The following is a 13853-nucleotide window of genomic DNA, read 5'->3' as shown; positions in this document are numbered from 1 at the left end:
CAATCCCATGGTCACTTGACAGTGGCTAGATGGCCGTAGCATTTTTTGGGAACTGAGCTTGGAGCCCACACTCCAACGTCGGTTCCCAGAAAACCGTCCCCCCACCTCATAAGTGGCGTGGTTTGTCCCGGGCTCTGCACTCGTAAGAGCAGCACAGAGTGGGGGAAAAGGGGGCATTCCTAGGGGTGGGGATGGCGGAAGCGTCATTACGACGCTTCCTATGTGCCATCAGTCTGGCTCCCCCCCGCTGCTCCAAACCATTGCAGGTAGACACCCAAAACTGGCTGTCTAGCTGCTATTGCAGGGTGGCTGGAGTGTGGAGGAGAAGATCCCCTCCATGCTCCGCCCATCCTGCATTGGATAGGCAGTCGCCTATTCCCATAGGATTGCTCCCTAAGTTGCAATTTAAAAGATGCCATTTAAGCAATGAAATCTCTATTCTTCAGGAACTAAATGAATGAGAACTGAAAAAAATAATTATAAGAATTATTCCTAAAGAGTAGAAATGTCTGTCCTTAAATTAAAATTATAGAAATATAACTACCTATTAAAATCAGGATTGGCCATGTTAGATAAAACCTGAATTTGACCAACACAAATAAAAGGAAAAATTCTACATTAAATTCACAAAACACATGAATGGAGATGGCATGTTTTGCTAAAACAGGGCATTTATTTTCTGTGTTGACAATTTTTTCAGCAATGATCCATAACATTTTAAATCAGAACTTCTGGTGTTATTAGAAAGTTGAACCCTATTTTGATGAAACCTAAAAGGTATTTATTTACAAATGTGACAATAATATATGATTTCAATTGTCGAAAGCTTAATATGTTGTGTCTAAATTTCACAAAACCCTGTAATTTCGCCTAGCATTTTAACAACTAGATTAACTTACCACATCAAGCTTTCCCCATGCCTCATAATCATAGGATTTTATTTTGTTCTTTTTGTTTTCTTCAGTAGTCTTCTTAGAGACTGCTTTAACTTTGCTTTTCTTCTTTTTCTTATATGCTTCATTTCGAACTGGTGGTAAATCCTAAATACCAGAAAAGGTTGCAATTTGCTTTCAGAGAACCTCTAACCATTAAGATATCATTTAGTTTTATAAAACTAGTAGACAGCTGTGTAAAATCAGTATTGACCCTGATATAGTTGTCATTGTTTGCACAACAACTATTTGCTGTCCATGGGGAGGTGAGTCCTATCTGCACACCGCTTCAGTGTGACCCAATTAATTATGTATGTATATCATATGTAGTTCCATTACTCTTTTCTCCAAACGCTCTGTTTTCTCAGATAAAGTAACTGAGGGTGGCTTCATAATGGCTGGAGAAATGGTATGGAGGCTGTTTAACCTGAGCACAGAATCATGGAACACATAGTTCCACAGAAAATTTTCCATTTCATAAGCTTATTATCAACAATAAATGGATGCCAATTGCAAACACAGATCGGGTTCGCACAATCAAAATAAGCCACCATGGCTTACTGAAATTGCGGCACGTGCAGGGCACGATTTCCATAACCACTGCCCAGGTGCGACTTCTTGTGTCATCCAAACCCAGGCAGCATGGCTTGTTAGAGGGGGAAACAACCCTACAATAGCCCATGAGTTATTGTAGGGTTGTTTTCTCTCCAACGAGCCATGCTTCCTGGTTTCAGACAACTTGACAACCCACCCCCAGGCAGTGATTATGGAAATTATGCTCTACATGTGCTGCAATTTAAATAAGCCACTTAAATAAGCTCATTTTGAACATGTGAACCAGCCCACAGTATTAGGCAAGCCTGTCAGTTTAAAAGTTGTAATTAATGTTTTTCAGGTGATTATCCCTAGCAAATTGTTGAGAGAATACATATATGTCATTGGAATACACACACGTCTCAGAGTGAAATAGAACTAATAGTGACAGTGAAATTGGTGCTCTGACAAGCTCAGTAGAAGAGCAAAATGTAACATTAAAATCACATTAAGACACAATCCTATGGCCACTAAATAGTGGCTAGGCAGCCATAGGATTGGTCAGTTCCCAAAGAACCGCCTCCCTGCCCCCTCCCTCTCACAGGCAGCATGGAACATCCCTGGGCTCCTTGTTGGTAAGAGCAGCGAACAGTGGGGCAAAAGGGGGTGTTCTTGGGGACGGAAGGGATGCCAGAGAAATCCACCACGGACCCCAGCGAGGCCGGATTCTACTGAATCCAGCCTCATTGCGGTCCATGGCTAGCCTATCGCATGAAAAACCACAGGCACAAATGGTGTAGCCATTTACGGCTGCATTTAGCTTAATTTAAGAGCTTGATAGCCGCAAATGGTATAGTGGACACCATTTGCATCCGGAGTCAGCCTCAGCCAGAGATACGGCACGCCAATGGCGGATGTATCACTGGCCCTCCGAAGCCAGCCAGCGGCTCTGCGGAACTGCCGCGGAGCGAAGCCAGCCGGCAAGGATTCCGGGGGAAGGGACGGATCGCCTCCCCGCAAGGGCGGATTCCCCAGCGGAGAAGCAGGTAGGGAATCTGCCCATCCCTAGGGGGCGGGGAGTGCAAAAGTGCCGGTACCATGCTTCCTATGTGTTGTCTGGCCTCCCCTTGCCCCCAAGTCTGAGGCCCCACAGCTAGACAGCCAAAATTGGCCGTCTAGCCACAAATGCAGGGCGGCCAGAGTGCGGAGAAGATCCCCTCTGCGCTCCACCCGCCTTGTATTGGATAGGCGGTAGCCTCCAAGTTCGGAGGTGGCTGCCTATCCTGGTAGGATTGCTCCCTCTGTGTGCTTTAATATGTTTCCTCAGATATTTCAAATTCAATATTCACGGTGTGTTGGAACTAAAAAAAATTAACATGGGCTACTTTTTAAAAGCGTTACTGTTTACTAAATGTAAGTAAATCAAACATGCTAAATGAGATCTCTCTAGGCCAGGAGTGGGCAACTTATGACCCACCAAATGTTTTGGCCTATGGGTCCCATCAGCCCTAGTCAGCATAGCCAATGGTGAGAGATGATGGGAGTTGTAGGCCAAAACATTTGGAAGGCCATATGTTGCCCACCTCTGCCCTAGGGCATCAGAACATTTTCCAATGCAAACTGAAAATTTTCCTACGTAAGTGTACCTAATTTTCCGGAAAACCCACATCAGTGGCTAAACATTACCATCTGTTGACAGCATAGAGACTATAGTCTAAATATGTTCCAATGTTTGCATAGAGCTTCCTTGCTTTTCTGTAAGTACTAGAGTGCCATGAAAACATATGGGCGAGTTCTCTTTCTAAGAGGAATCCTCAACGCAGTTTCAGCTTCAGATATCCCATATTACCAAACTGAAATGCTAAACAAAAGATGGAAAAACTAAATGGATGATAATGTTTGTAGTTCCATTTGAGATCAAAAGAACTACCAAACAGTGCATATTTCTACTTTAAGAATTTCTGTCAATCCTGATATCTGAGTAGTAAACTTACCTTTTCTTGGATTCCACTCTGCTGTCTTAAATCATAATCCTTTTCTTTAATATCCTTTTCCCAGCTTTCTAAGTCTTTCACAAAATCTTGCAGCTCCTCAGCATTTTGTCGTATTTGCAACTGTAGCTCAATCGCTTTATTTGGAGAAGTCATCTGGTGATTGGATATATTGGGGGCAAAGTCAGGCCATTAACAAGCATTTGCAAGTACTAGATTAAGAAAAAGAAAGTGATGCATTATACAGTATTATGCATCTAATACTGTAATAAACAAGATCATACGGTGATCTGATTTATTGGGGAAATCAGATTACAATCAATTATTTGAGAAACATTTTATGAACAAAAATAATGCACAGACTGAATTACACAGGGCCAAAGCAAATGGAACCACTAATCATATGTCCAGCTCACTCATATATAATGTTGGAGGTGGAGTCTTACTTCCAGAGTAACAGGATCATACAGCAGAGGGATGCAATGTCCTTCCTCCTTCTACATCTCTCTTCTCTCCCCCCCACTCCCAATCCTCCAGTCACATTCTCCTTTTCTGAGCTGGAAACAGAGAAAATCACCATGGGCAAATTACTAGACAGGAAAGGAGGTGATTCAGCATCCCTCTCACCCTTTTTATTGTTAATTTACTGTCCACTGGGACGGGCAACTTGTGGCCCTCCAGATGTTTTGGCTTTGGCCTACAACTCCATCACCTTCACCATTGGCTACACTGGCTAGAGCTGATGGGAGTTGTAGGCCAAAACATCTGGAGTGTCACAAGTTGCCGCCCCTTGATGCAAGACCATCACCCTCCTCCTTTATATGTGAATGGGGCAAAGACATGAACAAAGGCACGTGTTTACTATCCTGCAGTGGAGGCTGGTGGCTCTGATTTTGGTGGGGCTGTGCATTCAGGGTTTCCGTCAGAACCAGCCAGAACTCTTAACGGAGCTCTCCAAGGCACTGAACCCTATCCCCAAAACAGGTTAATGGCCTTGGGCAGCTCTTCTAGAGTTCTGGCGGCTTCTGACTGAAACCCTGAATGGATTCACCATTCGGGGCCACCATCCTCCACTGCCATCCTGTATACTTTGGGCCTTAGTAGGCCAGGCCAGGCATACAAACCATGCCCCCCCCCCCACCCCCGTGAAATAAAGGCAGAGCTCGGCATGTTCAGGTTTAGAGGAAAAAATGTTCCAGAAGACCGAGATCTCTCTTGAGCGCGTGTGTGCGTGTCGCGACTCCCTCAGCAGTTATTCCCAAATCCTGGCTGTATTACACAATAAGGGGGCGAAGAAAGCAAACTTCCGCTTGCTCCGTCTGAGAGAGGAAACACGCGCGAGCCTCCTCAGCGTCAGGGGGGCACCGAAGGGTCCGCAATGGGCCCCCCGCTAACGGCCCCCGGGCAGAAACGAAGCGCCTTCGCCGCGGGCCGGCTTCGAGGGCCCCCCTTCGCAGCCGCCTCGCCAGGCTCCCCACCCGCGACACCGGCGCCCGGCCACACCGGCGGGGCGACACCCGCGCCCTCACCTGCGTGGACAAGGCCCCGCCCTCTCGCTTTTTAGCCGCCACTCCGGCCGCGCGCCGCTCTCCCTTCCCAGCACACCACGCGCGCGACGGGGGTGGTGGCGGCAGTGACGTATAGACCCTGCACAGGAGCATCCCTGCAGTGACCATAGAGATAGAAAACAGTCTGCGACGGGGGGGGTGAGCAGTGACGTATAGACCCTGCACAGGAGCATCTCTGCAGTGACCATAGAGATAGAAAAGAGTCTGCGACGGGGGGGGTGAGCAGTGACGTATAGACCCTGCACAGGAGCATCTCTGCAGTGACCATAGAGATAGAAAAGAGTCTGCGACGGGGGGGGGGGTGAGCAGTGACGTATAGACCCTGCACAGGAGCATCTCTGCAGTGACCATAGAGATAGAAAAGAGTCTGCGACGGGGGGGGGGGTGAGCAGTGACGTATAGACCCTGCACAGGAGTACCTCTGCAGTGACCATAGAGATACAAAAGAGTCTGCGACGGGGGGGGGGGTGAGCAGTGACGTATAGACCCTGCACAGGAGCATCTCTGCAGTGACCATAGAGATAGAAAAGAGTCTGCGACGGGGGGGGGGGTGAGCAGTGACGTATAGACCCTGCACAGGAGCATCTCTGCAGTGACCATGGAGATAGAAAAGAGTCTGCGACGGGGGGGGGGGGTGAGCAGTGACGTATAGACCCTGACCAGAAGTACCTCTGCAGTAACTATAGAGATAGAAAAGATTCTGCACGCTTAAGAGGAGTAGACCAGGAACGTCGAAAATTATGCGCAATCCGCATGCGCGCCGTGTTCAGTCCCAGCCTTTGGTATCATGGATACGGTGCGGTTTCCCCCTCCACACTTCCGCTCTCTCTTCCCCGGCTGCGTAAACAGCGCGTTAGTGAGAAGCGAGCGGGGAGGAGCAGAGTTTGTTTTTCTCCCGTTACCTCTTTGGAAGGGAGACTTAGGGTGCATTTTATGTGGGTTTAGACAGAAAAAAGGCCTACAACTCCCAGCAGGGCCCGGCTAAGCTGGCTGGGGAATGCTGGGAGCTGTAGGCCTTTTTCTGTCTAAACCTCCATAGGATTGCGCCCTTAGGGCGCAGTCCTATGCGGGTCTGGGCAGATAAACGTCCTACGACTCCCAGCATGCCCCAGCCGGGCATGCTGGGACTTGTAGGACGTTTATCTGTCCAGACCCGCATAGAACTGCTCCCGAAGAAACAACAGTTCTTTGGTAGGCATGGCATAAGCTTTCGCGCCCCGGAGTTCACTTCATCAAATACCTGTAGTGTTATCCATCCGCACACGCTATCTCTGCGGTCTGGGCACGAAGCGACCTTTGCCCGGCTTCGCGGCTGGCGTACGGTGGCCGGCGAGGTGAGGAAGAAGGCGAGGGCATGCCGCTCTTCCCGACGCGCTTGGACGCGTGAGAGAGACGCCCCGATGGCTTCGGAGCAGCCTCGGCAGCCGGAGAGCCGCGCCTCGGGCGAAGAGGAGGATGACTTCGGGTACGGCCTGTTTCCGGAGCGACGCCGCGGCGGGGCGAAGAAGCCGCAGACCTTCCTCTTCAAAAGCCTTTTCACCTTCAACCACAAATGCCAGCTTATGCTCAGGTTCGCCCTGGACACCAGTAAGTGCCCGGCGGCTGCGGCGGGGACTGGCCAGAGCCGTAGGAGCCTCCCTGGCGTGGAAATACTTCTGGCCACGGAGTGGCGGATAATCCTCTGCCCGAGGGGAGCTTGCTCCCCCCCCCCCGCCTCCTAGACACGCATACACACACACACACACACACACACACTATGTATACATATATACGGGGAGAAAGAAAAGAGTAGGGCTTGCATACTTTTTTGTCGTCAAAAGTTCAGTCTTAATTTACCCCTCTCTGGTTTGCCCCTTGAAATTGTTTGGGTTAGGAACCTGTCTGTTTGCTGAGGCTACTCTATAAAGCTTCATGTACGCTGGTGGCGCTCTGTAACGAAAAGCTACTTTTTTAATCTACTGATACCTGCTTTTTATCTCTTGCCTGAGGCGCAGTTTGGAGTTTATAACAGGTCATGAAAGTGACTTCGGCTGCAGCCCTCTTCAGAAGCCATTCTCTGGGTGCCCCTGCCAAATGAGGTGCAGTGGGTCTAAGGGGAGGGCCTTTGCAGTGGTGACACCCTGGTTGTGGGATGTCCTCCTCAGAGAGGCTCGTGTAGGGCCTATGTGGTGGTCTTTTTGGTTCCAGGTGATGACTGCTCTATTCAACCATAGGTTTTAGATCTTCAGTTTCCCCCCAAAATGTGTTAGTGTGTTTAAAGATGTTGTGGATATCAGCTCCCATCAGCCCCAATCGGAATAGCCAGTGATCAGGAATCTTGGGATGTGTAGGCCAAAACATCTAGAGGACACTAAGTTAGGGAAGGCTGGCATTAAGCTACGTGGACTTGGTTTGGCTTGGTCTAAGGCAACCTCTTATGTTGCTCTGTGTATTGTTAGGTATGCAGGTTGTAATCCTATGCATGCTTACTTGGGAGTAAGCCTCATTGAACTCAGTGAGACTTCCTTCTGGGTAAACTTGCACAGGATTGCACTGGCAAATAAGTAGCTGATAGCAATGCATAAACTGGCTAAGTCTGGGATTGTCATGGGAATGGTGACATCTGTAAGCTGTTTGTTAATAAAGTGATATTTCAACTGGATAAATGATGCACTCTGACAGTAACTGATTTTTATTTTTTTTTTTGACACTCAAAAATATGTGGCCTGTAGCTTTTTTCTCTCTATGCAAGGAGATTTGCTTAGGAATCAATGATTGTACTGTTTGTTCTAGATCCATATGCTAAATTACTACTTGATGCCATGAAGAATTCTGGCTGGTAAGGGTTTTTTTTTTTACTTATTGTATGTTTACTTATTTATATTCCTGTTGAAGCTGGCAGTTATACTTAAGTCTTACCTATATCATTCTTTGACCTTTTAGCACTGTTTTCAAAGACCGACATTTCTCATGTGAAGATTGCGATGGGTGTGTCAGTGGAGGATTTGATTCTTCAACATCACAGGTATATATTCAGCAATATTGATGTTGCCAGCATCAGACCAAATCATGATATGCTCTGTGATGTTAGCAGAATAAAATTGTTGCATAAAGATGCAGCATAAGATGTTTAATGTTCAGCATTTGGGGGTAGTCATGATTTCTCTAAACTGATATTTACTGTTTCTTTGTGTTATTATAGTAATTAATACAGCCATTAACAGAACAATCAAATGGGAGAATCCATGGCAAAAGAACCACCACCCATGCTGACCAGACCAGAAGGGGGGTGGGGGATAGTGTTTATATTTCCCTGCTTTTTCATTGGTTCCAGTTCTTCCTTTTGATTTCCCTCTGATTGGTTTCAATGGGAGCAAAACATAATACCAGCTAAAGGATTATGTAGCTTTCCGCATGTTTCAGGTGAGTGTTCAGGGAAGGATGGCGTTCCCCCCATCTTCCCCTTGTATGTTCCCTGGGATACCCCGATTTTGCCCTAACTGCCACCGGAGCACCACCAGCAGGGCAGCCACTGTGATAGAAAACTTCCAGAAAGGATTTCCATGGGCAGAACTACCTCTTTGCTAGTGAACTTCCCTCTCCGCCCTCGGAGGGAGGGCTCCACAGCATCTTATGGCCCTTGGGACACCCTGCCAGGTAGGATTTCATCCGAAGGGTAAAACTGTTCTAGTAATGGAATGGTTTCAATGAGAAGAATCTGCCACAAGTCAGAAGAATTCAATTAAAGTGGAGCATTCCATCAAACAATATTCAAATATTCATACCGCCTACAGCTAGGGATGTATGAGAATTTTGTTTTTGGTCACAAAACATGCGAGCATGCCCTGCTTGAAGCCCTGACCACGAACATGTGTCCACTGAAAATGTTTGCGGATCGCTGGACATATGCTCATGTTTGATTTGCACAACTTTTCCAGTTTTGCAGATATTTCCCTCTGCAGACTGAAAGCCTCGCTTTAGTCTGTGGAGGAAAACTGTGCAAATTTCACTTTTGATTGCTGCTCGATTCATGCAATTTTCCTGTTCATGCAAAGCGATCAGAAAAGTGAACAGGAACTGGGCACAAAACACACCACGAGATGACATTTGGAAAATCCTAGCAATGATGAACACTGCTTGTACATTCATCCCTACCTACAGCAAATTATAATTGTGTGCCCTGGAGATTATTTTCCAGGTTCCTTCTGGTGCTGATTCCAAGTTTCAGCATACATATAAAAGAGTAAAAAATTATGGCATGTCCATAATTTATCTACGCCAACTTTGGCTGTATTTGGTGTGGCCAGGGGACAGCAAGGGCATCAGTGCCTCTAACAGTTCCTGGGCATGGAGAGGCAAACCCACAGAGCCCCTCTCTATTGCCAGATACGATGCCTCCCGTTAAGTGGATTAGTAGAGGAGGAAGGCTTATTTTGCACCAGACAGCACAGTGACCTGAAAAGCCACAGGCCTTCTACCTCCAGGAAATGGATAATAAAGGCAGAGGTGGAAAAGGGGGATGAGGGCAACATACTGCATCCTTTTGTTTACAGTGCAGTGCAAGGGGTGTGGCTGGCTGTGAAGCACCCCCCCCCCCCCTGCAGCCAACAATAGCAAATATGTGTAAGGGAGGGGAACGTGATTGACACCTGTGATGAGGCTGATTGTACCTGGCAGAGGAAGGATTTGGAGAGAAGAAAGCCAGATGATGGCAGTCCCCAATGTTCCTCGCTTTTCAAATTCAGTGGATAGTTGAGCAGTGCTGTATGAAGAACAGGAAAAACCTGAAAGCAAAGTATGTTGTGTGGGGTTTTAAAACAAAAATGCATACAACTTAGAGGTTAACATATTTTCTGAATGATCTTGTGAATGTTTCTCCCCACCCCTTACTGCTTTGTAGATTGTTCTGTGCCAAAACAATATTCATTATCAATCTCATATGAATAGAGTGGTTATACATGAACTTATCCATGCATTCGATCATTGCCGCGCACATGTGGACTGGTTCAATAATGTCAAGCATTTAGCTTGTTCAGAGGTAAGTTACAATGCTTAATTCTCACTGATGTGGATTAATAAGGCTGCAAAGAACGCATTTAATACCTAGCCTAAAAATACTCTTTATCAATACAATTCCATTTGTCTTTTCTTTGCTTTACTTCGAATCTGCTTTTGTCAATAGGAGCAATACAGCTGGTTCACATAGGCACCATCTGCAAATTCCATACACGCAGAGAGACACTGGACCATTCTAACAGCCCTGTGATTTCATTAGTTCTAATTTAGAATTGATCAACAAGATAAATCTTTTTAAAATGTACTTGTTACTTTAGGAAGTACTCTTAACAAGAGAGTTAAACTGATTGAGATGTTCTTTTCCTCTTGATAAAAAGGGGACAGACGGCCATGAATGGAAAATTTAAGAGACTGGTCTTTAAAATATTATATATACAAAAATATATGAAGTAGCAAGGCATTGAAGGGAAAGGAAAACAGTCATCACAAAGCCAGAAATCTTAAAAGACAGTAAGCCAGTGCTTCACCAAAATTTTGCAGTGTGGTGCACAATTCTTGAGCACGCTCCGGGAGAGAGCGCAGGACAGGAAGGCCTGGCGTGCTATGGTCCATGGGGTCACGAAGAGTCGGACACGACTGAACGACTGAACAACAACAAGCACAATTCTTTTCTGGATTAATCTTCAGGCACATGATTGATTCTGTGCTTTAAAAAAAAGATACATGTGTTTTCTCAATCAGCTCCTACAACAGTTCTTCTTGCAACTATGGGATAGATCTGCTAATATTTTTTTAGTTTTCTGGCCAGTTAGACATCAGGGCAACCTTGTTTTCTGGGCAATAGAGATGCTTTATGTATCCTCCTGTGCCTGTCAGCTGTAGTGAGGATTGAGTCATGGCATCCTGGTGTACCATAAGAAAGGGACATCCCTCCCTTGAGACAATGTAACTGCCCATATGAAGGGAAGGAGGAGAATTACTGCTGCTCAGGGCCCTCCCTGGTCTGATGGGGATAGAGTAGAAGATGCCTCCAAAGTGGTAGCTTAATTTTTCAAGGCATGTTTGACCCTCATACAATACACAACTCCTTTGCTCTGATATTAGAGTAAATAAGATATTGGCATCAAGAAAGATGGGAGAGGCACAAGAGTGGTCAGGGGATGACATGAGGAGTTTGTTTATGATTTTTTTAAAAAATCAAGTCATATGTACATTTCATCTTCAGTGGAGACAGCAGTTGATAGCAAAATCAGTTTGTCTCTTTTGTCCCCTCTTGCATTCTAATTCTGTCGGCCTGGTTTCCTCTAGCTATAGAAAAACTACTGTTAGATCTAACAATACAGCAAACTGTGGTTGGAACAACCTGGGAAGGGAACAATCAGTGCATGGTGAGGGAGGAAGTATCAAGTGGATCTGTTGCATGTTCTGAATCCTCCACACCATGATTTGGAGAATTGTCTGACTTGAGCAGTATCTCTCCCCCTCTCCCTCCATAACTGAACTTTTAAACACAAATGTGTGAAGATAAAACAATACTTCCACTTGGTTCACTAAATAAATACAATAATAAATGATGTAAACAATTATGTATTTAAACAACTCCAAACATCGTATCAGCTGCACTTAAACTAACATATTTTTCAGAGGGGTAGTTGTGGTAATCTATTTCAGGAAAAAGCAACACAAACCTTAAAGACTAACAGAATTATTATGGCACAAGTTTTTGTGTACTATAGGTCACCTCAGTCCACCAAAGCTTATGCCATAATATATCTTTAAGGTGGCATGAGGCACTTGGTTGTTTTAGCTTAATTTTAACATGGATGGTTAACAATTACATCTTTTCTTGGCTCCAGTGGTATGGAAAGAGCAAGCTGTCTGAAATTGTTCAGTGGAAAGCTTTAAAGATTGCGGAACAAAGTGAACTGGCTATCATGCAAAACAGGAAAAAATGGATTGCTGCTTCGGTCAAACCCAGCACAAAGCATGGTTTTCATAAGCTAGAATGCAATGCACATGAAATCAAGAAGACCATCTTCTAGCAGTATAGGTGAACTGGTACTGTTGAGAAATTTCTGTATGAACAGCCATTCAGATCCAGTAATTCTTAAGTATTCCATTATTACAACAGTTAGGAATCTGTTTTACAGCATTTATGCAACAAATTGGAAAGGGAGTGCAGAGCCGTTAGACAGAAGATTCAGTGACATGACTTATAGTACTCACTGACCCTTAGCTAGTGACACCTCAACCAGAGAACTCTAGGAAACTTTGTATAAGTTAGGAATTGCTGTGCTTCTCTGACTGTTCTCTTCACTTTTGATGGTTTGTTATTCTTATAGATTCGAGCTGCTAATCTCAGTGGAGATTGCTCCCTCTTAAATGAAATGGCCCGATTTAAATTTGGATTGAAACAGCATCATCAAGTAAGTTGACTCATAAAAGAAGACAAGGCTCACATTTACAAACTGTGTCACCATTTGGCATGTTTACTGTGATTTGAGGTTCAGTAAACTTCAAGGGGGAAAAGTACCTGTGAGGGAAAGGGTTATCTCTAGGAATGATAGAACATGGGAACCTGTTGTGATGCTGTATATCAGTAGTCTTGTTGCTCCCATCATTCTGCAGCTAGTCTGCTCTCTCACAGTATATCTAGGACAGGGTAGACCAGAGGCAGGGAACCTATGGTTTACAGGCCAGATCCAGTTCCTTGACTGATTTCATCCAGCCCATGGATGGCCTTTCCCAGTCTTAACATGCTCATTCCAGTTTGGGGGAATACCGTTGTGGTGTCTGGAAGGAGTGAGAATGTCTCCTACTTTCTTGTCTGGACAGCTGGTCTTTACCTTAGACAAGTGGAAGAATTGCTCATTGCGCTTTGGAGGAAATAATATATTCAGATAAAGAGAAGTATTTTACATAGGCTTGTATTAGCAACAGGCTACATTAAGTCAACACTTCCTGAATTCATATTGTCAGAAAATCCAGATATTGGAGGTTCAAATAATGGGCATTCTGGTGAGTATAATGAACAGTCAGAAGCTGGGCTTTTTGGCTGAACAAAGATTGCTGTAACTGCTAGTAGGACCACTTATTGCAGCTATTCTTCAAGGAGTGGCAGAGCTAACAGACGACTCTCATAAACAATTTGATATTGGCTGTTAAGATGAGCATCTTGGTGTCTTTCCAAGATTGTGCTTAATGTGGAAAATTGAAAGTCGTCTTTTCTTTTAGTTAGCAATACGTTTTGAAACGGTTCTTGTGGCTTATAATTTTTTTTACTGTAAATCTGTGTAAATTGCCTAGATTTTGTAACTTGGGTCCTGACTCTGTTTTTCTCACCTTTGTCAGACTTGTGTAAGAGACAGAGCTGTTCGCTCCATCTTGGCTGTTAGAAAAGTTAGCAAAGACATGGCAGAGAAAGCTGTGGATGAAGTCTTTGAATCCTGTTTCAATGATCATGAACCATTTGGCAGAGTGCCTCACAGCAGTTCAGATGCAAAATATGCATACAGAGAGTTTGAGAACCGTGACCGATACTATACAAATTTATAGACTGCTCATCTCTAGCTCTACAGTACACCATTTGAGGACAGCTTTCAGAAGATTAATTGTGAAGATGACTGGAGTCCATGAGGAGCAAATACCCACGTTGTTCAATCCAAGTTTCATTCAGCATAAGAATTTATCAAACAACTTTTTTTTTTCCAGTGATCACATGAAAATGTATATATGAGAATTGTACTGGGAATTAGCTTGCAAATGTTTGGTTTTCATCTTTGGATTAATAAATGCAGTTTTGTTAATGATGTACATGCATATATGGAATATAT

At 44.9% G+C, this 13853-nt stretch overlaps 2 protein-coding genes across 11 annotated transcripts in view; one reads left to right on the top strand and one right to left on the bottom strand.

The window, feature by feature from the left end:
* Window positions 1–6750, bottom strand: part of RPAP3 (RNA polymerase II associated protein 3) — a 25137-nt gene extending 18387 nt beyond the window's left edge. For 2 of the 10 annotated variants that reach the window (XM_084810628.1, XM_084810619.1), the window contains exons 1-3: window positions 4987–5071; window positions 3461–3613; window positions 900–1040 (exon numbers count right to left, since the gene is read on the bottom strand). Coding sequence is in view for 8 of the 10 variants with exons in the window: in XM_084810619.1 (XP_084666745.1) it covers window positions 900–1040; window positions 3461–3613 (294 nt within the window). In the remaining 2 variants the exon portion in view is untranslated. Of the gene's footprint in view, window positions 1–899; window positions 1041–3460; window positions 3670–3903; window positions 4015–4735; window positions 5072–6265 lie in introns of those variants that run through there. The other 8 variants (XM_084810623.1, XM_084810626.1, XM_084810621.1 and 5 more) reach the window with 8 other exon arrangements.
* ATP23 (ATP23 metallopeptidase and ATP synthase assembly factor homolog) lies at window positions 6347–13853 on the top strand. Its single transcript, XM_084810630.1, has 6 exons — window positions 6347–6612; window positions 7798–7843; window positions 7948–8029; window positions 9905–10042; window positions 12363–12446; window positions 13372–13853. Exons 1-6 carry the CDS (start codon window positions 6426–6428, stop codon window positions 13573–13575), a joined length of 741 nt encoding a protein of 246 aa, XP_084666756.1. The 5' UTR covers window positions 6347–6425; the 3' UTR covers window positions 13576–13853.

The sequence above is a fragment of the Heloderma suspectum genome, chromosome 7, assembly GCF_057233095.1.
Source record: "Heloderma suspectum isolate Gila_16-S chromosome 7, 16-S_ref, whole genome shotgun sequence".
Lineage (NCBI taxonomy): Eukaryota > Metazoa > Chordata > Lepidosauria > Squamata > Helodermatidae > Heloderma > Heloderma suspectum.
This window is presented reverse-complemented; position numbering and strand designations above follow the sequence as displayed.